At 42.4% G+C, this 25,739-nt stretch overlaps 1 protein-coding gene across 4 annotated transcripts in view; it reads right to left on the reverse strand.

The window, feature by feature from the left end:
• Positions 1-25,739, reverse strand: part of UBR3 (ubiquitin protein ligase E3 component n-recognin 3) — a 327,861-nt gene that overhangs the window by 239,702 nt on the left and 62,420 nt on the right. For all 4 annotated transcript variants that reach the window (XM_073633943.1, XM_073633941.1, XM_073633940.1 and 1 more), the window contains exons 3-6: positions 23,929-24,081; positions 8,203-8,337; positions 1,730-1,779; positions 328-394 (exon numbers count right to left, since the gene is read on the reverse strand). In XM_073633943.1, coding sequence (XP_073490044.1) covers positions 328-394; positions 1,730-1,779; positions 8,203-8,337; positions 23,929-24,081 — 405 coding nt within the window. The remainder of the gene's footprint in view (positions 1-327; positions 395-1,729; positions 1,780-8,202; positions 8,338-23,928; positions 24,082-25,739) is intronic.

The following is a 25,739-nucleotide window of genomic DNA, read 5'->3' on the forward strand; positions in this document are numbered from 1 at the left end:
TCTAATTTGACCTTATCATGTGCGTTTGTGTGTTTCTGAGATAGAGATCTTAGAATAAAAGCTCCTTGGTCAGGGGCTGATGTAAATGAGTATGTATGTAAAGTGATGCATAAATTGATGGCGTATTAAAATACCTGTAATTAACAAATAAAATTTGGGCACTTCACAAGGTAGAAAAGACTTGTTAAGAAACCCATATTTAAAGCCTTCTAGACTGCAGCATAGAGTGCTCCGGGCTGTGTAACACAAGACACTTGACATTCACTTGTTTGTTTTCACTGATGTACTGTTAACAAGTCAGCAAAAGTCAAGTAAAGTAATACATACCTTTGGTGCTACTGCTTAACTTTACTCGTTTTCGTTTGCCCACAGATGGCCTATCATCCGGGTCCTCCTGTGACACAAAGAAAAAAAGTTATGTCAACTTAACTATAAAAACAAATCTCTAACAGTATACCCAGCAAACAAAATCTGATCCTGTACAAGGGTCTGCATCTCTGGGTGCCTGCGCTAACATTCTGGTGCTAATGTACAATGGGAGGTCTATACTGTAAATGTAAGGTTAGTGAGTTAATGACCGCTCAAATATCTCTAACTTGAAGTTCTAGATATTTGAAATGCCACAAGAGTGTTTTAAAGGTGCAGCCAAAATGTAAAAAAAAAAAAAACACAATAATCAGCACAAGGGACAAAATTAACAGTCAGTAAGATGTGCCCCTTGTGCTGATGCCTCTAATATTATTAGGTGAAATACTCCCCCTCCTCAGGAGAATCAACTGCCACAAACATCACTATCACTAACACCATTCAGCTAAATACATGGCCAATGCTCTGTATATGGGCACCAGCAAAGAGAAGAATTGAGGGTACATTCACAACTGCACTCTAAAACAATCTGTTTTAGCGCGCAGCTTGTGTCCAGTGTAACAGCACTGTGTAGCAGTCAAGATTTGTATTTTACAACATAAGGTGCCATAAACCTTTATTATGTACTTTATTGGAAGTGAACACTCCATTTAGGTCTGTGTACAGCAGCGCAGTGCCATCCAGTGTGCTGTGGAAAAAAAACATGCATGCTGCCTTTTCCTGCACTTTAGGCCTGGTTCATACCCATGTGTTTAGTGCTTTTTGCAGAAATGCACTACAGTTTATTTAACAAGGTTTCCTATGGGACACATTCACATCAATGCTTTTTTCAGCCACTGCATTTTTGGAAAGGGTCAGAGACTTTTAATGCTTTTTTGGTTCAATAGACTTACACTTGAAAGTGTACGCAGAAAAGCATGTAGTGCGTTTTTGGCACGATTTTGCATTTTTTTAATCTGCCCAACAACAAATTGGCCCAAAAAGAAAAAAAGCATTAAAAATGCAAAAAACGCAAATCACGGAAAATTGTGTGTGCAAAAAATGCACAGCAAAAAGCACCGCAGAAACGATCAAAAGCAAACTGCATAGGTGTGAACCAAGCCTTACATCAATCCAGCTGTGGTGTGAATGGTGCAAATAGAGAAGAATGGTTTTCTATGTGCTCTACTGGTGACCTACGATGATCCAGTGTGGAAAAATGCAGGTCACTGCATCATGTGTAAATGAGCCCTAAACGATATCAAGGGAAACGTTAATTTTGGACCTCTCTTTAATTAATGCCCATTGGTAGGGAGATTTAGAACAAAAAAAACACAAACATACAGAATAGGCTTGTTTTAAATGAGAAATGCTAATTACTAACCTCGTCTGAAGAATCAGATGCAGCTGTTGCCCCTTTTGCACCTGCAGTCTCTGCAAAACAAATGAACTATGTAAAAACCTTGGGGCACAAGCTTCCAAACAAGATCTGTGGCATGCAAGCACCAAGCTAAGCAAATGATTACTGCAACAACTTTATGCAGTGATCACATAACAAAAAAAAAAAAAAAAAGGAAGGGGGAAGGGGGAAGGCGGAAGAAGAAGAAGAGGGAAGAAGAGAGAAGAAGGGAGAAGAAGGGAGAAGAAGGGAGAAGAAGGGAGAAGAAGAGGGAAGAAGAGGGAAGAAGAGGGAAGAAGAGGGAAGAAGAGGGAAGAAGAGGGAAGAGAGAAGAAGAGGGAAGAGAGAAGGAAAGAAGAAAGAAAAAAGAAGAAATTTCTGTGACCAGTTTTAGAATCTGGTTAGCTATACACGGCTTGAATTTCATCCAATTACTGCTGAGTCAGCTAAAATTTGGGACATGGATGACCGTTGGCACCACCCAGCTTAAACTTGGATTTAAAAATCTAAGACCCCTTTCACACTGGGGCTACGTTCGCGATAAAGCGCTGCTAGTTTTAGCGCCGCTTTACCGCTGTTTAAGTGGCGATTGTTTCCGGCCGTTGGCGGGCGCTTTTAACCCCAAAGAAGGGGTTAAAAACTCCCGTGTTGTGGCACTTCGGAAGCGCTGCCCATTGATTCCAATGGGCAGGGCATTTTGGGAGCGCTAAATACAGTGCTCCCAACCCTTGATTGCAATGACATCTGCGCGTAGAATCAGCCAAATACAGGCATCATCAACCAGGAGAATTGTCTTAAGGCTCAGGACTCTTAAAAGGTGTCTCTTCTAGCGACTCGAAAGGTGACTTAGTGAGTCCCTGAAGAACCAAAGATAAATCCCACTTAGGAAAACTAATAAGAAGCCTAGGCCTAATTTTTGCGATAGCCTTAAAAAAATCTGCCTATCAAGGGTTCCCTTGACAGGGTCTTTTCCAGAAAAAACTGATAATGCAGCTACCTGCGTCTTGAGAGTACTTGCTGCTAAACCTTTCTCCATTCCTTCCTGGAGAAACTCTAAAGCTGAAATAGTGCCAACAAAATTAAAGTTTTTGCTGGAACACCAGGAATAGTAACACTTCCAGACTTTAAAGTTAATTGCCCTGGTGACCTTCTTCCTACTTGCTAGAAGGGTGTTGATAAATTTTTAAGATAGTCCCCATTTCCTTAGAATTTCTTCCTCAGAAACCAGGCAGTTAGATTGAGGTACACTGGTTCTGGAGGAAGAATCTAGCCTTGACCCAGAAGGTCCTCCCCGATTGGTAATCTCCAGGGAGGTTTTGCTGAGATTCATTAGGGTTGAGAACCAGGGTCTCGTTGGCCAATACGGAGCATTAAGGATCAGATCCGCGGAATCTGCTCCGAACTTTGCTAACACTCTTGGTATTAACTGAAACGGGGGGGGGGGGGGGACGCACAAGACAGGGGGAAGTCCCATTTGTGAGTTAACGCGTCCACGCCTAGTGCTTGATTCTGTCTCTGGAGAGAGAAGAAAACCGATGTTTTCGCATTTATTTGGTTTGCAAAGAAGTCCACCTGAGGAAGACCCCAATTTTCGGTGATCATCTGGAATATCTCTTGGTTTAATGACCTTTCCGCTTCCCTTACTTCCCTTAAGCAGAGAAGGTTTTCTATGGCGTTTTCCGTGCCCTTCAGATGGACTGCGGATAGCAAGGCCAGATTGTCTTCTGCCCAGCTCAGGATTTTATGAGCTAGTTCAATCAGGGTCTTGCTCATTGTACCTCCCTGCTTTGTTAGGTATAATACCACCGTCATGATGTTAGATAATACTTGGACGTGCTGTTCCCTTAGAGCCTGCTGGAAGAATATGAGGCTTAGATGGATACCCTTTAACCCTACAATTTGAGGACCTTCTTGCCTCTGGCTTGGACCATACACCCTGTGTTTCTTGAGCTAAGCTCCCCACCCCCACGCGCTCATATCTTTTGTTAATCTCAGAGTTACCGGAAAAATCCAGGGAATTCCTTTTGGATGTGTTCCTCTGGTCTCTCCACCACCAAAGTGATCTTTTTGCCTTTGTTCCTATTTTGAACTTCTTTTCCAGAGGTTCCTGGTGTGTCCAATTCAGTAGAATGTATGACTGCAGACGTCGAGCATGAAGCCTGGCCCACTGCACTGAAGGGATTGCTGCTGTCAACAGGCCTAGAAGTGATATGGCTTCCCTTACTGAAACCTCTGTGTTGGTTTAAAGCATTCTCAGAGCGATCTGCATTTTTTCTATCTTCTCTTGTGGGAGGAAGATCCTTTTTACTATTGAATCCATTTCGTATCCCAGGAACCCTATTCATTGAAACTGTACCAGATTTGATTTCTGAAGGTTCAGAAGCCAACCTAAGCGGTTTAGATGTTCCTGGGTTACTTACAGATTGACCACTACCTGATCTTTGAGTCTGCGAACAGTAGTAGGTCGTCAAAATAAGGCACTATGGAGATACCCTTCAGCCTCAGGGACTCCAGAGCCTCTGCCATCACTTTCGTGAACACTCCGGGAGAGGAGGAAAGGCCAAAGGGTAGCGCCCTGAACTGAAGGTGCCAAAATCTCCCCCTCCCCCAAATTGACTGCTAGTTGCAGGAATTTCTGCGATGAAGCTGCAATTGGTATATGGAGATAAGCATCCCTTAGGTCGATGGATGCCATGTAACAGCTGGGGGTGAGTAAATTCTTCACAGAGAAAATCGTGTCCATCCGGAACCTTTTGTACTTTATAGATCAGTTCAGAATCTTCAAGTTGAAAATCAGATGAAGTTTCCCTGATGGCTTCTTGACCAAAAAGATGTGTGAGTAAAAACCCCTCCATTCCTGATCCTTCGGGGCTTGGGAAATAACAGCCTGTTGCATCAGATCTCAGAAGAGAGGTCATAGCCCGAGCTTTCTCTGATCCCTCGGAAGGTTTGTAATGTAAAAACGGCTTGGTGGTGTCTGAAAATTCTAGCCGATATCCTTGACCGATTAGATTCAGGACAAACAGGTTTTTTGTTGCTTTTTCCCAACCTGGCAGGAAGGCCTGAAGCCTCCCGCCTACTGGGAGATGGTCATCTCTTTTTTGAGGTTTGGTCGGGGGCTCTAAAGAGCACCCCTCCTCTGCCTCTCCAACCTTTAGGGGTCTGGGTCTGATCTTTTTCTTTATACGCTTGCTGAAAAGGACGAAAATTCTTCCTTTAATGCACCACTTTCTTTTTCTGCAGAAAAGCTTTCTTCTTGTCCACCGTTCTATCGAGAACGGTCTCTAATTCTGGCCCAAACATCAGATCTCCTGTAAAAGGGAATTCCACACAACTCCACCTTTGATGCTGAGTCCCCCGACCAGGTTTTAAGCCAAAGAGCCCTCCTGGCTGAATTAACTAGGGCTGAAGATCTGGCCGACATCCTGATGGATTCCGCTGAGGCGTCTGCCATGTATTTGACCACTCTTAAAAGGGTAGGGAAGGACTCTAGCAAATCTTTCCTAGAGGTGCCTGCTACCACATGGCCTTTAAGCTGTTACAGTCAGCATTCCGTGTACCTAGCTACAACTGTAGCGGCCATGGCCGGCTTTAGGTTAGATAAGGACAAGTCCCAGGCTCTCTTTAATAGCCCGTCTGCTCTTTTGTCCATGGCGTCCTTAAGTACGCCTATGTCCTCAAATGCCAGATCGCTCCATCTAGACACTCGGGAAAAGGATGCATCAATTTTTGGTCTTTTATTCCAAACCAACGCTTCGTTCTCCTCAAAAGGAAACCTTCTTTTGAGGGCTATAGAAAAAAAAAAAAAAAAAAAGAAAAAAAACTGTCTTTTTTCGGGATCCTTCCATTCCTTCTTAATTGTATCGGTCAGAACTTTATGGACAGGAAAAACGATGTATAGTCTCCTCTAGCCCCTGATACATTTTATCATCATGTAATGATAGCTGGGTTTTTTTCCCTTCTTGAATTTCCAAAGTGGTATAGACCTCTTTTAGCAAGTCATCCACCTCTTCTAGCATTCGTTTGTATCTAGATGTTCTCATCTCCTCTTCACCCTCATCTTCCTCAGTCAATTGTTGAGGGGGGAAAACTCTCTCTCTTCCTCTGACTCACTTTTAATTTTTCTTAAAAGTGTACGAAAAAGACTGGACTGGGAGCTCTGTTCCTGGCTGGAACTCTGGCCCTGTTTCTTCATAAGGGAACGCACTGTCCCTAGGATCTCTGCTAATTCTTTTCTCACTGAGGAAAAGAGCTCCTTACACTCTTGTGTGGACTCTTCCCTTACTAGACCTGCGATGCAGGATCTGTAAAGTGGTTTGGCCCATAAGTCCCTAAATGGGTTTTTTCATGAAGGGTATTTTCTTCCTGTAGTTCTCTGTTTTGGCGGTGGCTTTCTGTAAGACAGAAAAAAAAAACCCATGCCCCCTATTAGGGCGAGATGCTACCGGAACAGAGAGATAAAACACAGTGCCCAATGCAGACTCCCCAACGTGTCCCAGAGCCTCCCTCCATGCTGAGCTGCAAATGGAGCGTGTCACCATAGCAGACAGCTGCAGGCTCTACCATCACACCAAACAACAACACCCAGTGAAAAAAGGGAAAGAGGCGCCTCTGTATCTCTCCTATCTGGGCCTGGCTGGGAACCTGGGCGCCTGTATCCGCCATCGCTGCCAACGACTCTGCCTCCTCCATCATGAGCACCGCAGCAGCCGCCTCTGTGCTCCTTAAATGAAGCTCCTCTGGCGCCCCTTGTCAGGAGCGGAAGGAAGTCCTGGCCAGATGACCCGCCCATTCCTCCTGCGTTCCAGCAGTCGAAACCATGTGCTGCTACACCCCGCCAGAAGTCTCCACCCCCGGAAATGACATCACCCTCCAGGACTCGGCACGGATATGCCGAGACCAGGCATCTGTCTGAGCACACCTGTGACCCGAGCAACCGGGGTGGACGACCACCAGTGGACCCTTACTCCTGCAAGCCGACGAAAAAATGGGCACCGGAGCAACCCCCCTCTCATGCGAGGGGGGGCTGGTTACATTCCAAAAACTGAAAAAGGTACTGCCAAAACCCCCTCCCTGGAGAGAGCGCAGCAGTGCTTCCACCATGGCGGAGAACACACTAAAACTGATGGCATGGTGGGAGCAGTTGAATTTAACAGGGCGTTGTCACGCAGTGTTTCCTATGATGAGGTGGAGCTACGCTCTCTCCAAGGTACTGTCCTGAAAGGTGAAGGGAGAAAAAAAGCCAGTTTTTGGCAAATAAAACTCAGAGAGCATTTTTGTACAGGTGTTTAGGAGCAATTGGCGTTTTTTGCTGCCACAAAACTCCTCTTAAAAACGCAACCTAGAAGGTTTTTTTCCTGCCTCTAAACATCCTAATGTGCATGGACACATAGGACAGAGCTTGACCAATTTGATTTGAATCAAGCTAAAAAAAGTTAGGAGCCATTTTCTTTTTTTAACTAAGCTTTATTTTTAACGACAAAAAACACCTTCTCTTATGTAGCCCAAAGACACCCCCTAGAGCAGTGATGGCGAACCTTGGCACCTCAGATGTTTTGGAACTACATTTCCCATGAGGCTCAACTACACTGCAGAATGCATGAGCCTCATGGGAAATGTAGTTCCAAAACATCTGGGGTATTTTATGTGCTTGGGTGTAACTTTTTTGTAAAAAAAAAAAAAAAATTCTTCACTTTTTTTTCTTCACATAGGGGACAAAAAGTAAGACTTATCTATAGGTATTGTAAATATCTCCTAAACATGCACTGTTTAGGAGATAGTGTACATGCAGCCAGCGACATCACTGGGCATGCGCTCTGAAGGAGTGGCTCCTGCTCTCATGTGCGGGACTGACGTCATCACGGCTCCGGCCAGTCACAGGCTGCGAACCCAGAAGGCCTGTGAGACAAGACAAGTGAAGATGGGTTCTCCTGCAGCACTGACATCTCAGCGCTGCAAGAGCTACGTTTTAAGGTAGGTTTAACATAATGTGCTAGTATGCGATGCATACTAGCACATTATGACATTACCTTGCAGGTACAAAAAAAATTTTTTTTAAAGAATTAAAAAACAAAAAAACAATCCACTTATTGTGCACCAAAATGCCTGCAAATCCAAACATTGCCTTGTAAAAAAAAAAAGAACCCAATAGCTCCTCCCACTACAGGTTGCTTGCAGGAAACTACAGGAGGGAGCAGATTCAAAACCAGTCACCCTGCACAAGTTGAGAGCACAAGTAACCAGTCTTTATTACAGAAATCTCCCGCACAGAGGCAAAGTTGCACACTACATAACTGCAGAGATCTGGAACAAAAATACACAAAGCACACCCAGATTCATGTGAGAATACACATGTGCATACACTGTTATTTGAATAATACTTGCACATCCCAGAGTTTATTTATTTAAAGGAATCAGTAAAAAGTGAAAGGATAATGAAGTGTATAACTGTCAGTGACCTGATAAAGCACTTGTACTCGGTGACTGGTCTGCAGCCCCGCTGGAGTGTTTTTCTTCAGGAAAGGCCAGGCCAGAGCCCTTTAGGGCAATAAGGTACTTTTCATGACTCTTTGCATATGCACTCTCTGCAGAACCTAAAACAAAACAAAACAAAAAAATATACACATGATTTTTATTAGAAGGAAAAAACATTTTACAGTTAAGAGAAATCTGTCTGAAGAAAAGTAAAGATCACAATAGGCTAAGAAAATATAGAAATCTCTTTTCACTATTTTTAAATTGCATTCTTTTTCTGTCAAATACTTTGCATCGAAAGTGGTTTTTGTGACTTTAAAAAGTAAAACTAAAAGGCTCTCTTCTCCTAGATACAAGGTACAACTTCTCATAAGTGGAACATGTTCTTGTATTTAGTTCCAGAGATAATTCTTATTTTTCGGAATACATTAATATTAAAACATTTTGATATCTGAAATACATTTATAAAAAAAAAACAACTGTCATGGCATAAGTAATAAATTAATTCATATTAAGGAAAACCTGACACTAGCTGAGCTACACTTAAGGCAAAATAACCAGGGGAATTCATAAAGAGGATCTAAGATTCTTTATAATTCCGACGTGCCTCTGCATGACAAATGTTATTAATCTGGCGTACCGCGACAGACAAAACAGCAGTTAAGGATTTTTAAAGCTGGGTAGGGCAAGCCCAAAGGGGATTCACAGACACTCGTTCCGTGAATGTCCACGATGACTGACAGCAGGCAGAGGGCAGATCCAAAGCCAACAGGCAGCCTGCTACTGGATATAGTGTCCACCCACTGCCTGCTGTCAATCATAAGCAGTAGCCAGTGTCTCAACTTCCATATCAGGATCCACCCATTGTGGGCTATGAAGTGGACAGTATCCTTAACCAGTGACAGATGGGAAGAGGAGAAGGTAGGGGCAGCAAATATGTCCCCTGCTCTGTAGAGAATCAGGGGTGTCTGATGAACCAGATCTAGATGATGAGGATTGGGAGGACGTGTGGGAGGCCCCTTTCACTAGCTTGGTCTCTGCAAGGGACCAATTGATGCACTACAAATTTCTGCATAGAATATATCCAACTCCAGCCAAATTAGTCAACATTTTTGGGGATAGCTCTTCCTCTTGCTGAATCTGCTCTTCCACAGGGCAGATTTTATGCACTTTTTATTTTGGGAATGCCTGGCTATACAGGCATATTGGGTAGATGGCCTCCAATGTATCCAATATGTTATTATTATACCCCTCAGCCCTTCTTTCAGAACATGTTTTTCAAGCTTGGTGGACGGGCTGACTCCCACTAGGGTCATATTTACACTTCCTACAGTATTACTGTAATATGCAAGGAAACTCATTATCCTATCATTATCCTATCTTGGAAGAAGGCTGCAGCACAAGCAGCCTGGAAGGTATTGGTAAATAGGGCACTCCTCTATGCCAAGGTAACCTACTCCCATAGAAAAGTACCTCAGAAATTTGATAAAGTGCGATGAGGATGGGTCGAGTCTCCCACTTACGGTTTCTGATGGTTATCTTCTCATGGTCCGATTTACAATGTACATGTTTGTTGCATTGAGCTGAGTGAAATGCTCTTTTAATATGTCCTGGAACACTATCTGTGTATATGTGCTGCCTCTTGTCTTTAAACTGTGGGAGTTAAAGTGGTTGTAAACCCTCCCCCATAACTTTTGTACATCTAAATCATGATTAAAAGCACCACTTGTCGCTTTATGTAAACATCACCTTACTTGCTCCGTTGGCATATAATCTGTATTATTCTTTGTAGTGATGTCAGACACGCATGCGCATCTCTCCCCCCGATTCAGGACACACTTCCTCAAGAAGTGTGCCGATAGAACACGGTCTGTCATATCAGCTCCCCGCCGAGATATCGCGAGACTACAGTCTCATTCATACTCTCCTCATACAACCCATGTCCATGAGCGAGATTGCAGCTGAAGGGGTGGAAGTATATTACACTAAGGACTCAGAAGACAGTAGTTAAGATGGCCCTGTCTTATCACAGGAGGCACAAACTTTTAAAGAGCTGGAATAAAGTAAGGAATATGCAATTGGGGCTAAAATATGATGCAGAATGTATTAGAATACCTTTAGCTACTGGCTTGTTTAAAAAGTAGCATTGGAGACGGAGAGTTTACTTCCGCTTTAAGGTGTGAAATTTGCACTTTGGTCACCTCTGTTTGTTGCAGGTAGGAAGGTTGTTTATCCTAAGCTTCCTTTGAGGTATTGGTCACAGGTAGATCTGGTTTATAACCTTTTTTTTTTTTTTTTCATTTTACTGACTCTACATCATTATATTGAACAGTGGGTTTTAATCCTGGGCACAGCATACTGTATATGTGTTCCTCTGAGCTGCAGAGTGCGCTCACAGCACTGAGACTGGTAGCCAGCGACAGCCCCGGGTCTCCTACTAAAAAGACTGGGACCCGGGGGAACTGGATCCCAAACATGATCACTATGATAGCCTCTTATTGACCATCACAATGAATATTCATTCAAATATTCAACTACAGTTTAAATTTTTTTTTTCCCTCACTATTTTGGGCCAGTTTTTCTTTCATAATAAAACAAAATCAGGAAAAATTTACTAACCTGCACCACCAAATAAAAGCCCAATCTATCCTGAAAAAACAAGGTATGATCCACCTGGACACACTAAGTAGTTGCAATGATATGTACCGTTATACTAACATATCAAAATTGGGCAAGAGCGTTAAAGTTTGTTTTAACCCTGGCTATGAAGGGGTAGGGCGTTAAACTCTGTCCTCAAAAACTCTCAGCCCCCCCAGCCTAGCAAATATATTCCACAGCTTGCATTTTATTAACAAGTCCCACCCTGCTCCTGTTTTGCAAATTTTGCATAACTCCTCATGGTTTTAGGGATACCAAGAGGCAGCGGTATACACGACTTTTAGGCAGGTGTTAAAAAAAAAAATGAAAATAAAAAATTCTGTAAAATTAAGAATGCTTTCAGAAATAGAAGTGTTAATTGATGTCAGTTAACAAAATGGAAAACAAACAGTACAGAAATCCATATCAAATCAATATTTAGTGTGACTGCCCTTTCCCTTCAAAACGGTATCAATTTTCCTAGGTATGCTTGCATATAGTTTTTGAAGGAACTCGGCAGGTAGGTTGTTCCAAACATCTTGGAATACTAACCACAGATCTTCTGTGGATGTAGGCTGCCTCAAATCTTTCTCTCTTGATGTAATCCAAGACAGACTCAATAATAATGAGATTAGGGCTCTGTGGGGGCCAAACCATTTCCATGACTCCTTGTTCTTTACACTGAAGATAGTTCTTAATGACATTGTCTGTATGTTTGGGGTTGTTATCCTGCTGCAGAATAAATTTGGGGCCAATCACATGCCTCCCTGATGGTATGGCACGATGGATAAGCATCCGCCTGTATTTCTCAGCATTGAGGACACCATTAATCCTGACCAAATCTCCAGTTTCAAACTTGCAAGGAATTATTATACCACTCTTCAGCCCTTCGGCTAACAAACTGCTTCCTGCTACAGCCGAATATTTTAACCCCAGTTCCTATGCTTTCGTGGCTAGATGAGTTGCTCAGCCTGGTTTTGGTTGCAATTCTTCCATGAAGACCACTTTTGGTCAGAATTCTCCAGACAGTAGATGGATGTACCTGGTTCCCACTGGTTTCCGCCATTTCTGTGCTGATGCCACTGATGAACATCTTCAAGGTAAAAAAGAGGGGAATCAGTCCGCTGATTGCCGCTGAGCTGGCGGACAGCTGATCTGTGACTGCCCTGCTTATGCAGTGCAGACACAAACAGCGCGCTCTTCTCTATGGGTGATCGGATGTAAACGGACCGCCTGTCCGATCTATTTGACGGAGGAGGAACAAATCCCCATCCGTCTGTTTTTAGCAGATAGGAACGGATGTTGGCAGGTCTCAACCGACACATGATTTTTTTTTTTAATTTTAATTTTGTTTATTTATTAAGCACGTTTATATTATGTCATTTTTTCAGCTTCCCATCTATTAAACTCACTCATATATACAAAATGTCTAAGGCAACTGGATGGAGGCTTTGTTTGAAGTCTGAGGCAGGAGACCATTGGAGCTCGTTCACAGATCATGCCTTCAGAATCGCCCATTTTTTCCAGTATTGATGTGCAAACAGTAGTACGTTACTTACTCTTCTGAACCATATATTTATGATGCCACTCATCATTTGGGATGGTGTCTGTGGCCCCCTCTGCGGTGCATGTGGGGTTTTTTTCTTTCCTCTTGTCCCCCCCACCCCATTTCTGTGCATTCATCCTATGTTTTCCAATCCATGCCCATCCATCCTCTGTTTTCCAATTCATGCCCATCCATCCTATGTTTTCCAATTCATGCCCATCCAGTGCTGCTGTAGGAGGGATCTCTTTGGTTTCTCCTGGGATATATTCTCATTCATTCAACTCTTTCTTACCACACCCCTCTTAGCCCCCGAAGAAGCTGACAAGGCAAAACACGTGGGGCTTGTTATCCCCAATATGTGTTTTTAATGCATTACAATAAATATTCTTTAAACTAATGTTGATTTTTGGATTGTCATTCTGAGAGGAGGTCTTCACACCTTTAAAGTTCCACCTGATTTTAATGTAAAGTAATTCACCCTCACTTTGGAGAGATTTCCTTTCACTTTCCACTATTTCCACAGAAAAGATTTTTTTTTTTTTTTTTTTTTTTTTTTTTTTTTACAGAACATGATACAACCAATGAGACACACATGACAAACCAAAGACCTGGCAGGGGTTTTAACCATTCCATACTCTACTCAGAATAAAGAATGCATTTAGATACACTTTAAACGTGCACCATAAAAACCAGAGCAAGCCAAAAAAAGTAGGGCCCTTTCACACTGGGGTGGTTTGCAGGCGCTAATAATAGCGCCTGCAAACCGACCCGAAAGTGCCGCTGCTTTGTCTCCAGTGTGAAAGCCCCGAGGGCTTTCACACTGGAGTGGTGCGCTAGCAGGACGGGAAAAAAAGTCCTGCTAGCAGCATCTTTGGAGCGGTGAAGGAGCGGAGTATATACCGCTCCTTCACCGCTCCTGCCCATTGAAATCAATGGGACAGCGCGGCTATACCGCCGGCAAAGCGCCTTTCTCGGCCGCTAGCGGGGGTAAAACTGCCCCGCTAGCGGCCGAATACCGACGGTAAAGCGCCGCTTACAATAGAGGCGCTTTACCACTGACGTCGCCCCCGTCCCAGGGTGAAAGGACCCTTACTCTCTGAAAAATATTACAAAGATAACTCAAAAGGGTTTATAGGCTAAAAATACACAACAGTTCTGTTTGTTAAATAAATACACAACAGTTTCACTTCAATATTGTCTCTGAAAAAAATATAAATCACACAGGAATTCTAATCTGGCCAGAGAAAATGTTCCCTGACTGTTAATTACAAGTTCATATTTCAGTAAGAATTTCAAATTGTTTGTACCGAATAAGCATTTATGAAATCTCAAGCACAAGGTTGTCTGTTGGTGACCAGGTGACGGCTATAAACATGACTACATCATACTCCTGAAATATCCGAGCCAGAACAGTAAATGTGACTCAGCAGAACAGACTGTCTGCATACTGAGAAGCAGTATATATTATATAATCTATCCTCCTGTTATGTAATACAGGGAAATAACTATACTTTGGAATCAAGAGACCAGTAAGTCCACACATCGGCTTTAAAGCGCAGTACAAAAAAAAAAAAAAAAGGCAGCAGGGGGAATCTGTGCCTCACGGGGTGATTAGGGTGTGCAGTACACCCCATGTGTGCACCTATGCAGAATGCAAACGATGTGCATGCGGAATTGAAGCAGGATTTTATGAACTAGAATGTACACTAGAAAAGTTTTGAGGCCATCTGTTGTGCTGCCTGATGCGGCCTCTCTGCAGACTAAGGGTATATTCACACAAGATGTGGTGAGACTGCCTTCGGCAGCTATTCCAGGGCAGGCTCACTGTATGGACAAGGGAAAATGCCTTGTTTCTTATGTGCCTGGTTCACACCACTGCGTTGCATTGGTGTGCGGGCATAGTACACTGAGAGGCAATCCACTGCCTCGCACTGTGCGGCCGCCAATTAAACTTTATGAGATGTATTTGTGACATTTCAAAGTTAGTTATAAAAAATAAAAAGGAAACATCGTGATCTGCGGAGCTCAGTACATCATCAGCTCAGCCGAATTGTACTGCAAACCAGTGTTCATTTTGGCATTGAATTTTGATTTAATTTTAGTTAGTCTTTTGACTAAAACGTCATTTTAGTTTTAGTCCCATTTTAGTCATCTGCAATTGTTTTAGTTGACTAAAATCACCAGTACATTTTAGTCATCTAAAATCGAATGTGTTTAGTGAATAGGCATCCAACCAGAGTAAGAAGTGGCTCTGTAGGTAAAGAAGATGGGAGAGAAGCAGAAGTATGCAGTATGTGAAGCAAAAAGGAACATTTTATTAGGCATTGCACTTACAGGATAAGACCAAGTACATGGCATGTAAAAGAGACCAAGCAGTGAAGTCCCTCTGGATGGAGAGCTGACCTTTTTAGACCCCATCCACAGTTTATTTTTTTTTATAAATTTATTATTTTTTGTCCTTTTTTTTTTTTTTTTTTTACTCTCTTTTATTTTGGACGGATAATTTTATGTCATTATCTTTAACTTATATATATTTTTCACTTGTTGATCGTATGTTTTTATACTATAACTCCTTGCGGTGTCATGAATAAACCACTGTTTATTTAACCACTTCAATACAGGGCAGTTTCCCCCCTTCCTGCCCAGGACAATTTTCAGCTTTCAGCGCTGTCACACTTGAATGACAATTGCACAGTCATGCAACACTCCTCACAAATAGAGCTTTCTTTTGGTGGTATTCGATTACCACCGGGGTTTTTATTTTTTGATATACAAAGTAAAAAAGACCGAAATAAAAAAAAAAAAAGTTTTTCTTTGTTTTTGTTGTGAAATTTTGTTTTCTCCTTCACTGATGGAGGCTGCACTGACAGGCACTGAGGAGGAGGCACTCATATGTAAATTTGATGGGCGCTGATAGGCGGCACTGATTGGCATCTGTAAAGGCACTGATAGGCGTTACTGATGGGCACGGATGGGGGCTGCGCTGATAATAATCAATGCACGGATTATCAGCACACACACTTGTACTTGGTCTTATCCTGTAAGTGCAATACCTAATAAATGTTCATTTTTGCTTCACATACTGCACTTAGATTGGTGCTGCTTCTCTCCCATCTGAAGTTCATGAGGGTAAATGTTCCTGCCTCACAATTTCGTTTTAGTTCGTTAAAAATGTAATTGTTTTCGTCAATGTGTTCGTCAGTGGACCAAAATGTGGTATACGTTTCATTTTCATCACTGTAAAAAAGCCGCTGATGAAAATTTTGATGAAAATGTTTTCATTGACGAAACCAACACGGCTGCACACCAGCCACTGGCCATCTGGCCAAAGATGATTTGTGCGGTTTTTTTTTTGGTTTTGTTTTTTTAGTACAGTACAAGATTACATTTTAAAGTATATATTTTGTTAATATATAATTTTTTTTTGTTTTTGATAGAGTTGGCAAGTGGTGAAATCACTATCAAGGTTTAGCCCGGATCTCACTGATGCATTTCCTAATGTGAGTTGGAATGCATTGAGAATCACATGACAAGTGAGAGAACATCAGTTTCTTTGGCGCTCATTCACATACATGCAGTGCAAATGCGAGCCGACTTTGAAAAAGGCACGCATCAAAATCACATCTGCGTTTTTTTGATCCGCTTTAGGCCCCTTTCACACTTTTGTGCACCTTGGGACTGAAAAGTCGCATGACAAGTCATACCCCACGATTTACAAGGTGTATCGTTGATATCTGCGCTACTTTGGTCTGACTTTGATGCGACTTGAGGTCCATAGACCTCAAGATTACACAGGTACTGCTTCAAGTCGCAACAAAATGGCATCAGTTGTGCGACTTTCAGGTTGCACAAGTGTGAAAAGGGCCTTACAGTGTGCACCGGCGTCCTAACAACCAGTGACTCATTCCTGCTGTCAGCAGCAGATACAACTCAGCGGTTGTTACACAGTTAGAGCCCTTTCACACCGAGCCGCCCATAGCGTCGGCGGTAAAATGGATTAGCTGCACATCTCGGCCGCTAGTGGTGCGCTTTTACCCCCGCTAGCGGCCGAGAAAGGGTTAAAACCGCCCCCAATAGCGGCGTTTTGTCGGCGGTATCCCAGCGCTGCCCCATTGATTTCAATGGGGAGCAGTGGTGGAGGAGCGGTAAACACACCACTCCTTCACCGCTCCAAAGAAGCTGCTGGCAGGACTTTTCCTGACGTCCTGCCAGTGCAGTGCTCTGGTGTGAAAGCCCTCGGGCTTTCACACTGGAGACAATGCTGCAGCTGTTTGAGGGCGGATTGCAGGCGCTATTTTTAACGCTATAGCGCCTTCAAAATGCCCTCGGTGTGAAAGGGGTCTTAGTCAGGTTGAAAAGAAAAAAGACACAAGTCCATCTAGTTCAACCAAAAAAAAAAAAAAAATACAATCCCATATACACAATTTTCACCCACAGTTGACCCTGAGAAAGGCAAAAAACCCCAGCAAAGCCTACTGAGCTGGCCAGAACCACCTCTGGAGGGAGTCTGTGCCACATGTTCACAGCTCTTACTGTGAAGAAACCTTTCCGTATTTGGAGAAGAAATCTTTTTTCCTCTAGACGTAAAGAGTGCCCTCTTGTCCTCTGTGATGACCTTAAAGTGAATAACTCAACACCAAGTTCCCTATATGGATCACCACCATAAGTTTACATACCCTGGCAGAATTTATGATTTCTTGGCCATTTTTTTTTTCAGAGAATATGAATGATAACACAAAAACTTTTCTTTCACTCATGCTTAGCGTTTCGCTGAAGCCATCAATCAACTGTGTTTACTCTTTTTAAATCATAATGGCAAAAGAAACTACATAAATTACTCTGATCAAAAGTTTACATACCCTGGTGATTTTGGCCTGATAACATGCACACAAGTTGACACAAAGGGGTTTGAATGGCTATTAAAGGTAACCATCCTCACCTGCGATCTGTTTGCTTGTAATTAGTGTGTGTGTATATTAAAAGGTCAATGAGTTTCTGGACTCCAGACAGACCCTTGCATCTTTCATCCAGTGCTGTACTGACATTTCTGGATTCTGAGTCATGGGGAAAGCAAAAGAATTGTCAAAGGATCTGCAGAAAAGGTAGCTGAACTGTAAAAAACAGGAAAGGGATACAAAAAGATATCCAAGGAATTGAGAATGCCAATCAGCAGTGTTCAAACTCTAATCAAGAAGTGCAAAATGAGGGGTTCTGTTGAAACCAAAACCAGGGTCAGGTAAACCAACTAAAATTTTAGCCACAACTGCCAGGAAAATTGTTCGGGGTGCAAAGAAAAACCCACAAATAACTTCAGGTAAAATACAGAAATCTCTGAAAACATGTGGTGTGGCTGTTTCAAGATATACAATAAGGAGGCACTTGAAGAAAGATGGGCTGTATGGTTGAGTCGCCAGAAGAAAGTTATTACTATGCAAATGCCACAAAGTATCCCGCCAAACAGCACAGAGACAAGCCTCAAACCTTCTGGCACAAAGTCATTTGGAGTGACAATACTAAAATTGAGCTTTTTGGCCACAACCATAAATGCTACAATTGGAGAGGAGTCAGCAAGGCCTATGATGAAAGGTACACCATTCCTACTGTGAAACACGGGAGGTGGATCGCTGATGTTTTGGGGATGTGTGAGCTACAAATTTGGTCAAAATTGATGGTCAGATGAATGCAGTACTTTATCAAAAATACTGGAGGAACATTTGCATTCATCAGTCAGGAAGCTACGCATGGGACATACTTGGACATTCCAACATGACAATGATCCAAAACACAAGGCCAAGTCGACCTGTTATTGGCTACAGCAGAATAAAGTGAAGGTTCTGGAGTGGCCATCTCAGTCTCCTGACCTCAATATCATTGAACCACTCTGGGGAGATCTCAAACGTGCAGTTCATGCAAGACAGCCCAAGAATTTACAGGAACTGGAGGCTTTTTGCCAAGAGGAATGGGCAGCTTTTCCATCTGAGAAGATAAAGCGCATCATCCACAAATACCACAAAAGACTTCAAGCTGTCATTGGGTATGTAAACTTTTGATCAGGGTCATTTGGCTCGTTTCTGTTGTCATTATGATTTAAAAAGATTAAAACACAGTTGACTGATAATAAATGGCTTCAGCCAAACACTAACCATGAGTGAAAGAAGTTTGTGTGTTATCATTCATACTCTCTGAAAAATGGCCAAGAAATCATAAATTCTGCCAGGGTATGTAAACTTATGAGCACAGCTGTATGTATTTGTACATGTTGATCATATTCTGGATGAGGTCTTACTAATGATTTGTACAGGAGCAAAATGATATATCTCTCTCTCTCTCTGGAGTCCACACCTCTCTTTGTTAAGAAGGCAGAACCTTCCGGCTTTCTAACAACAAGGAGTCATCCCTGCTGTGTCATCTGTTGTTAAGGTGCCAGCACCCGCTCTGTCGGCTCCTATTCGCTCAGGGCTGTGTACTTGATCTCCTGGTCTTTACTAGAAAAAGTTAACAGTGGACCGTGCATTCTCAAGCCATTATGTTAGCTTGAGGGGGGGGGCACTCAGAAGGGGCAGCGATCATAGCACCAGCTTAGACTAGAACATAAGCAAAGAATAAGCAATAAAGAATCCACATACTCCGTAAATAATTAAACCAGCTTCTGAAAGTGCTTAAAGCGGAAGTCCAGTCACATCCCAACTATACTTAAACCTCCTCCCATTCAAGTACCCTGTGAAAAGAAAGATGTCTATGCTGAGGGCGCTACAATCCGGTCGTCACATTAATCAGCTCATGACATGTTAGCCATCTATTTACTCTGCATAACATCATCTTTCATATTTTACAAAAAACTGAGGAATATATTGCTTTATGTTTTTTTTATTCATTAAAGTATTTTTCCAAAAAAATTGTGTTTAAAAAAAAATGCTGTGCAAAAGCAGTGTGGTATAAAAAATTGCAACGACCGCCATTTTATTTTCTCTGCTATAATATGTTTGTAATTTTTTAGCAAAAAAAAAAAAATATTGATTTTTACTTCTAAACAAATGTCAGAAAAAGGCCTGGTCAACAAGTGGTTATATACTCCAAAACTTCAGCAAAGTGGACAGGATATGTATAAAACAACCTGCCCTTTTGTTCTGTTGCCAAAATGATTGTCAGAAAGTTGCTGCTGTCAAATAAAATATATATATTTATATACATATTTATTCAAAATAACTTTAACAAACATTTGTGCACTTTAGTAAAAAAAATCTCTTATTAACCCTTAGTTTACCTTAATCTAACCAAACCTAACTAATCCTTTCCCTTAGCTATTATTTTTCCTGCTGTGCTTGTATTTCCATTATTATTAACAATAACCATTACTAATGTAACATATACTTTGTATCTATAGTAGAAAAAAAAGCTCTTTTTTTCTATGAATTGCATGTTAAAAAAAATAATATTTTTGAGGCTGCAGCCTGTTACTCTAGTAGTATACAGCAGCTGTATGACCAAAGCCACAGGTTCCGATTTGACAGGGTGCAGGTGTGGTTGAGTGGCCCCAAATGCACACGGTCTGTGTTTGGGCCAAACACCTGCACCCACGCACACGTGTCAAATCAGGACCTGCGACTGTTATGTTGCATTTGTATCCTTTAATAACAATTTAAGTGGATTTTCAGCAAAAATATATTTTAGATGGGGGGGGGGGGGGGCTGTCAAATAGCTGACACCAGTCCTCTGCTCTAGTGACCCCTGTACACTGCCCTGCTAACATCCCATTATCTGTCCCCCCTGACATTTTTAATACCCCCCCCCCCCCCCCCCTTAAACCTTTTACAGTTGAACATAAGCAACAGAAAATCCAAAATCTCATATACTTAAATATTTAAGGAAGAAAAATAAAAAAAAAACTCTTCACTAATTTAAAAATAAGGTAATCCCAAAATAAAATGTGCAAGCATGTGGAGAACATCTAATATTTAATTCTTTGCAGTAAAAATATAAGACTTCACTTGTGGAAAGAGACTGATAAAAAACATCAAACCATGAACTTAATAGAGTTAACGTTCACACGTTAACAACCTGAGGAGCCAAGTGCCATATCAGTTAATCATAATACTGTCATCTGGACTCCCACAGGAATAGCGGAGACTGCTGCCTTGCTGCTTACTGTGCAGGATTTATGGAGTACCGTTCACACCTTGTCATCATTAGCAGCCTGTGGATTCACTATATGTTCACACTCTGCTTTTCCAGCAGACAAACCTAGACTCTGGTATTCTATCGATGATTTCATGCTCTATCTTAAAGAACCTGACATGGCCCAAAATGCTTCCAAGATAAAAAGTAGGCACTTTTTAAGCGATTATATATTCCTTGGTAGTTCTATGTAAAGCCACTCTCTAAATTACAGTTTTCTTTTAAGTAGTTTGTTCCTCTGATTGGCGAAGGTGGCGAGGTGGGTGGATGACACCTTGATTTCCACCTCAACTAATCAGAGGAAGCCTAGTGTTCACTGATACTACGGCTACGGCAAGTAATCCGTACTGCTGCCATAACAGAGGAGCTTGCTGTATAAGTAGCTATTGCTACAACAGTATTTTACAATGCACTCAGCTGCCAAATCACCATGTAATGGAAATAGTTAATTTGGGTCAACCTGGCCCAAACTATTAAAAATGATTCTACTCCAACATCTTTAATTCAATATTGAGGCCCTTTCAAGTGATTCTAAAATGCAAAACAAGTTTAAAACTTAACTGATGTGTGCAATGGAGTCACACGGAGTGGCTCCAAACCACCTATTCTTGTGTTCCCCACCAGCATTTCTGGCTCCTCCTCTCTGACGAGTGCCCCCAAAGGAAGAGACTTCCTATGGGGGCACTTGTGCGGACTCACTTCCAAGCCCTGCTGCCTGCGTCTACAGAGAGCATGGCTTGGCCCCGCCCCCTCGTCACTGGCTTTGATTGACAGCAGCAGAAACCAACGGCTTCTGCTGCCTAGCGAAGCCTGTGAGATCAGAAAGTAAGGGGAGAGAGCCACTGCAGATGGGCACAATGCTGGATCAAATGAGGATTCAGTTAAGTATAAGGAGGGGAGAGGGGGGGATACTACCACCTCAATGCACAGAATGCATGGAGGTTTAAAATGTTTAGGCTTTATAACCAATTTTACATCTTTGTGGTGCATTACCAAATGCATGTTAATTAGTATTATGTTTAGGCAGCCCATTCATTTTAAGTGTTTAATTGGCTTACAAAGCACCCCCAGCACACCAAAAACCAGACTAAACCACTTTGCCCCTTCCCCCTAACAAGAGTGCACCACAATGCACAGTAGTGTCTTATCACACATTGTGCCGCAGCCTTCTTTCATTTTAGGGCACTGGGGGTGCCATTCAGAATATATGGACACACCAACACATATGCATGCTGCGGTAACATATGTTACCACGAGGCAAAAGTCTAGAGCCAGCCCAAGCCCAATGTCAATGTACTATCAAATAAAAGACGCTGTACTGCCCAATAATGTTCTGGCATTTCAAAGACAAGGAAAAGGCTTAGCACTGGGAGGAGTAGGGCTTAGTCTCAATTTAGGGCTTAGGATCCAAGCGACTTCACAGGGGTCCTGTGATTTATTTGAATTCAGGTACTTACAACATTCCTGCATGTCAGTGCTGCTACTTTAGGCTGTTAAATCAAACACTTTATTTAAAGCTGAAAACACTGAATGTAGAGATGTGTCTTTCTATCCATCCAGTTCAAAAGTTTACACGGGGCAGTCAGGTGGAAGACACTTCTTACAAAGTTAAAGTGGTTATAAACCCTCACCTATACCCACTGAAGTGACTGGCCTTGGGTGATACACAGAAGGTGAAACAAACTCTCCTAAGTTGTACAGTGGAACCTCAGATTAAGAGCATAATCCGTTCCAGGAGTATGCTCATAATCCAATGTACTCGCATATCAAAAGAGAGTTTTCCCATTGAAGTCAATGGAAACAAAAATAATTTGTTCCGTATTGACTTCAATGGGATGCAATACTGCATGCGGCCAGAGGTGGGGGGCGCCGGAGAGCCTCGGAAATGGCCGAAAAGGCCCGAGGGACACTTCGGCGGACCTCGGCAAACCTCGGAAAGACTCAGTTCACGAGCCTTTCCGAGGTTTGCCGAGGTCAGCCAAACTGTTCTCTGGCCTTTCCGTGCATTTCCGAACGGCGACTTTTGGCTCTGCTCGGCTCCGGTGCCCCCCAACTTAGGCCAAAAGCTGTAATGCACACCGCTTTTGGCCTGAATCCTGCTCGTTTTGCAAGACAACACTCGCAAACCGAGTTAGGAATTTTAGAACTACAGTGCTCGGTTTGCGAAACGCTCGTTAACCGCGTTAATCGCAAACCGAGATTCCACTGTACCTGTTTATTCACAGGCATTTGTCCTGTACCATCCTTGTAACCCTCAGGTCAAAAGGATTTTTCACAGACTCACAAAGCAGGGGGTGGAGGGCCAGAGTTACACTGTATAAGAGCTAATTTAAGAGAAAAGGACACACCCCTTCACACAGCATACAGAAACAGAACTGAGGTTGTCAATCACAAGCTGTGTGCTTGAGGTCCCTCTCTTTATTTTTTTAGCTCTTGGAGTCAGGAAAACTTGTCATAAGTGACTCATGCTGATAGAGGAATTATACATCAGATAGATGGTGCTTTAGAGAGAGACAAGAAAACACTAGAGAGCTTTGTTGAGATTTCATGTCTGAGGTTTACAGCCACTTTAAAGCGGAGTTCCAATCACATATATGTTTTAGATCTATCTCTTACCATTACATAATGTATATTTACCATGGGTTAGTCTTGACATTACTGCAGCATTTATTAATATTTTATTTAAAAAGTTTCCTTTGATCCATCCTGCTTAGGCATTCCCATCTTACTTGTGGGCAGGCGAAGCCCACAAGCATAAATTTCCGGGATACGGTGCTGCTGTATTCCCAGCATGCAACGCCCGGAGTGGGCAGTTGGAAATGCCCACCCTGTTGTTATGGCAACGAAGATAAGCCGCCCTTGCCTGCATCACTTTTGAAATACAGTGATTCTAGCCCTCGGCGCTGCCCACTGACTCCTGGGAAATGATGACAGGCACCGAGGGAAATGAGGGCAGGTGCCATGGAGAGGAAGGGGCAGATTATAAGGCACCACATAGCAACAGGCATGAAAAGGTAAAAAAAAAAAAGTTTCCAAAATGTCGTTGGTTATGTTTATTGCTGCTGAATAATGTAAAGTTCATTTTTTGGGTGGGACTCTGCTTTAATGAATACAATAGGGTCAACTTTTCACCTCCAGCTGGCTTAATAGACAGTGAAAGCGCCCAGCAGCCTAATGGGGCAAACTATCTGCTCTTGCCTTGTATCAACATATCCCAGCATGGCTTCCGGTCCTTCTCCCCCCCCCCTTTTCCTGATATGAGTACTGCTGTGTAGGGGATTACAAGATAAAAAGTCAAATTAAGGTACTCGCAAAATTTAAATGCAAAATACAAAAAAATGTTCAAGCTTACCAGAGCAAAGATCTTTGTAATATTGTTGGTTGGTGAGAACCTGCGTAAGAACTGATCTCATCGCACAACCCATTTTGGTTAAATCCTCCAGGAAGGAGATCTGAGGTTCCAAAGCCTGAAGGATCTTCTGGAGGTCCTTATCGGATGATGACTCTAGGAAAAAAAAAAAAAAAAAAAAATTACCACAAAGCTTATGAACTACATATTAAAAAAAAAAAAAAAAAAAGGAGGATACATAACAAAAATAACAAAAACCGCTAAAAAAGAAAACACTTTTACTCATTCTGAGGTCGCTATTGCCTCTCCTAGCGTTTCCTCCAACCCTCCTATGGTAAACGAATGGAATGGATTTCTGAGATGAATGATCTGTTTGAAAAGCATACCTATACCCTACAAAATACCCCCTGTACATTTGAAAAGGTCTGGGTTAACTGGATAGACGTAATGTACCCCTTTCGGCATCGTAGAACAGCTCTACTCATTTTACTGTCCCGGTCATGGGAGCAGCTGGTCTATGTAGTGGTCTGCGCATGGCATTGGTGCACCCCATGTCCTATGAATGTGGCCTGTACCTGTTAGAGATGCTCTATATGCTTAATGCTATGGTGTCCAGCGAAGCAGCTACATTTTTTCTCCCCCCCCCCCCCATTTTTGTTTTGTGTTCATTTTTTTTACTTTTTTGTCCCTTTTTATTTAAAACTTTTGGTATAAATCTTTTTTTTTTTTTTTTTTTTTTTAAATCAGACAAGAAGGAATCACTTCTGTACCATGCAGAGATGTAGGGGTCAGCATAAGACCTAAAGCAAGCAGTAGAGAACTGGCATCTGACTGTTCCAAAAGTGTGTCAAATAAAGAGGATTCTCCAGGTAAGATTGGCAGTGTGGGCAGCAGGACAGGAATGTATATTATCTCTTCTTTACACAGCAACCTTTTAGCATTATTAATTTTGCAACAGAGTCACTTTAAAGAAACTGAACTAATTGGACAAATCATCCAGCCAGTTTACATTTTAATTAACCCCTTCCCATCAAACAAATGCATATAAGCAGCATTCACTGAAAGGGGTCTTTTTCTGTAGAGCTGCATATGTGTATACCTGTGTTTGTGCTGCATAGCATGCTCCCAGCACAGATACAGAGCTGTCACCAGCAGCTCTGGGTCTCATACTGATGATTGGATGCTGGGAGGACCAGCTATCGATCACATGGTCGCTGTGATAGCCTGTGACTGGCTATCACAGTGATCAGTTATTGTACAGACTGCCCCTGTATTTTCTCCTCTTGAATAGAGTTATGCAAAAAATAGACCAGGGCTTGATCTAAGTCAGTGCCAGGGTGTTTTAGGTAGGATTAAAAAAAATAAAACATTGTTTATTTAGGATTAGGCCGGGTTCACACTGGTACGACAAACGCTCCGACAACGGGAGCTCATGTCGCATGACGTGTGAAAAACAAATGTTTCCCTATAAGAGCCATCTTAACTGGTCCGACACAAGTTGGTCTGACTTTGAAAATGCTCCCTGCACCACTTTGTTCCGACTTTGATCCTACTTCAGCCCACTGAATATCATTGAAGTCAGATCAAAGTCGGATCGCCGCCTTGACTGATCCGACTTTGATATGCAACTTGTACTCTGATGATCTTGAAGGGGAACTCCACGCCAATTTTTGTTAAAAAAAAAAAAAGTCCCCCTCCCCCTCCAAGAGAATACCAAGACAATACGAAAAAAACGGTGTGGGAGTCCTCCCCAAAATCCATACCAGACCCCCTTATCCGAGCACACAGCCTGGCAGGTCAGAAAAGGGGTGGAG

The sequence above is a fragment of the Aquarana catesbeiana genome, linkage group LG06, assembly GCF_042186555.1.
Source record: "Aquarana catesbeiana isolate 2022-GZ linkage group LG06, ASM4218655v1, whole genome shotgun sequence".
Taxonomy (NCBI): Eukaryota; Metazoa; Chordata; class Amphibia; order Anura; family Ranidae; genus Aquarana; species Aquarana catesbeiana.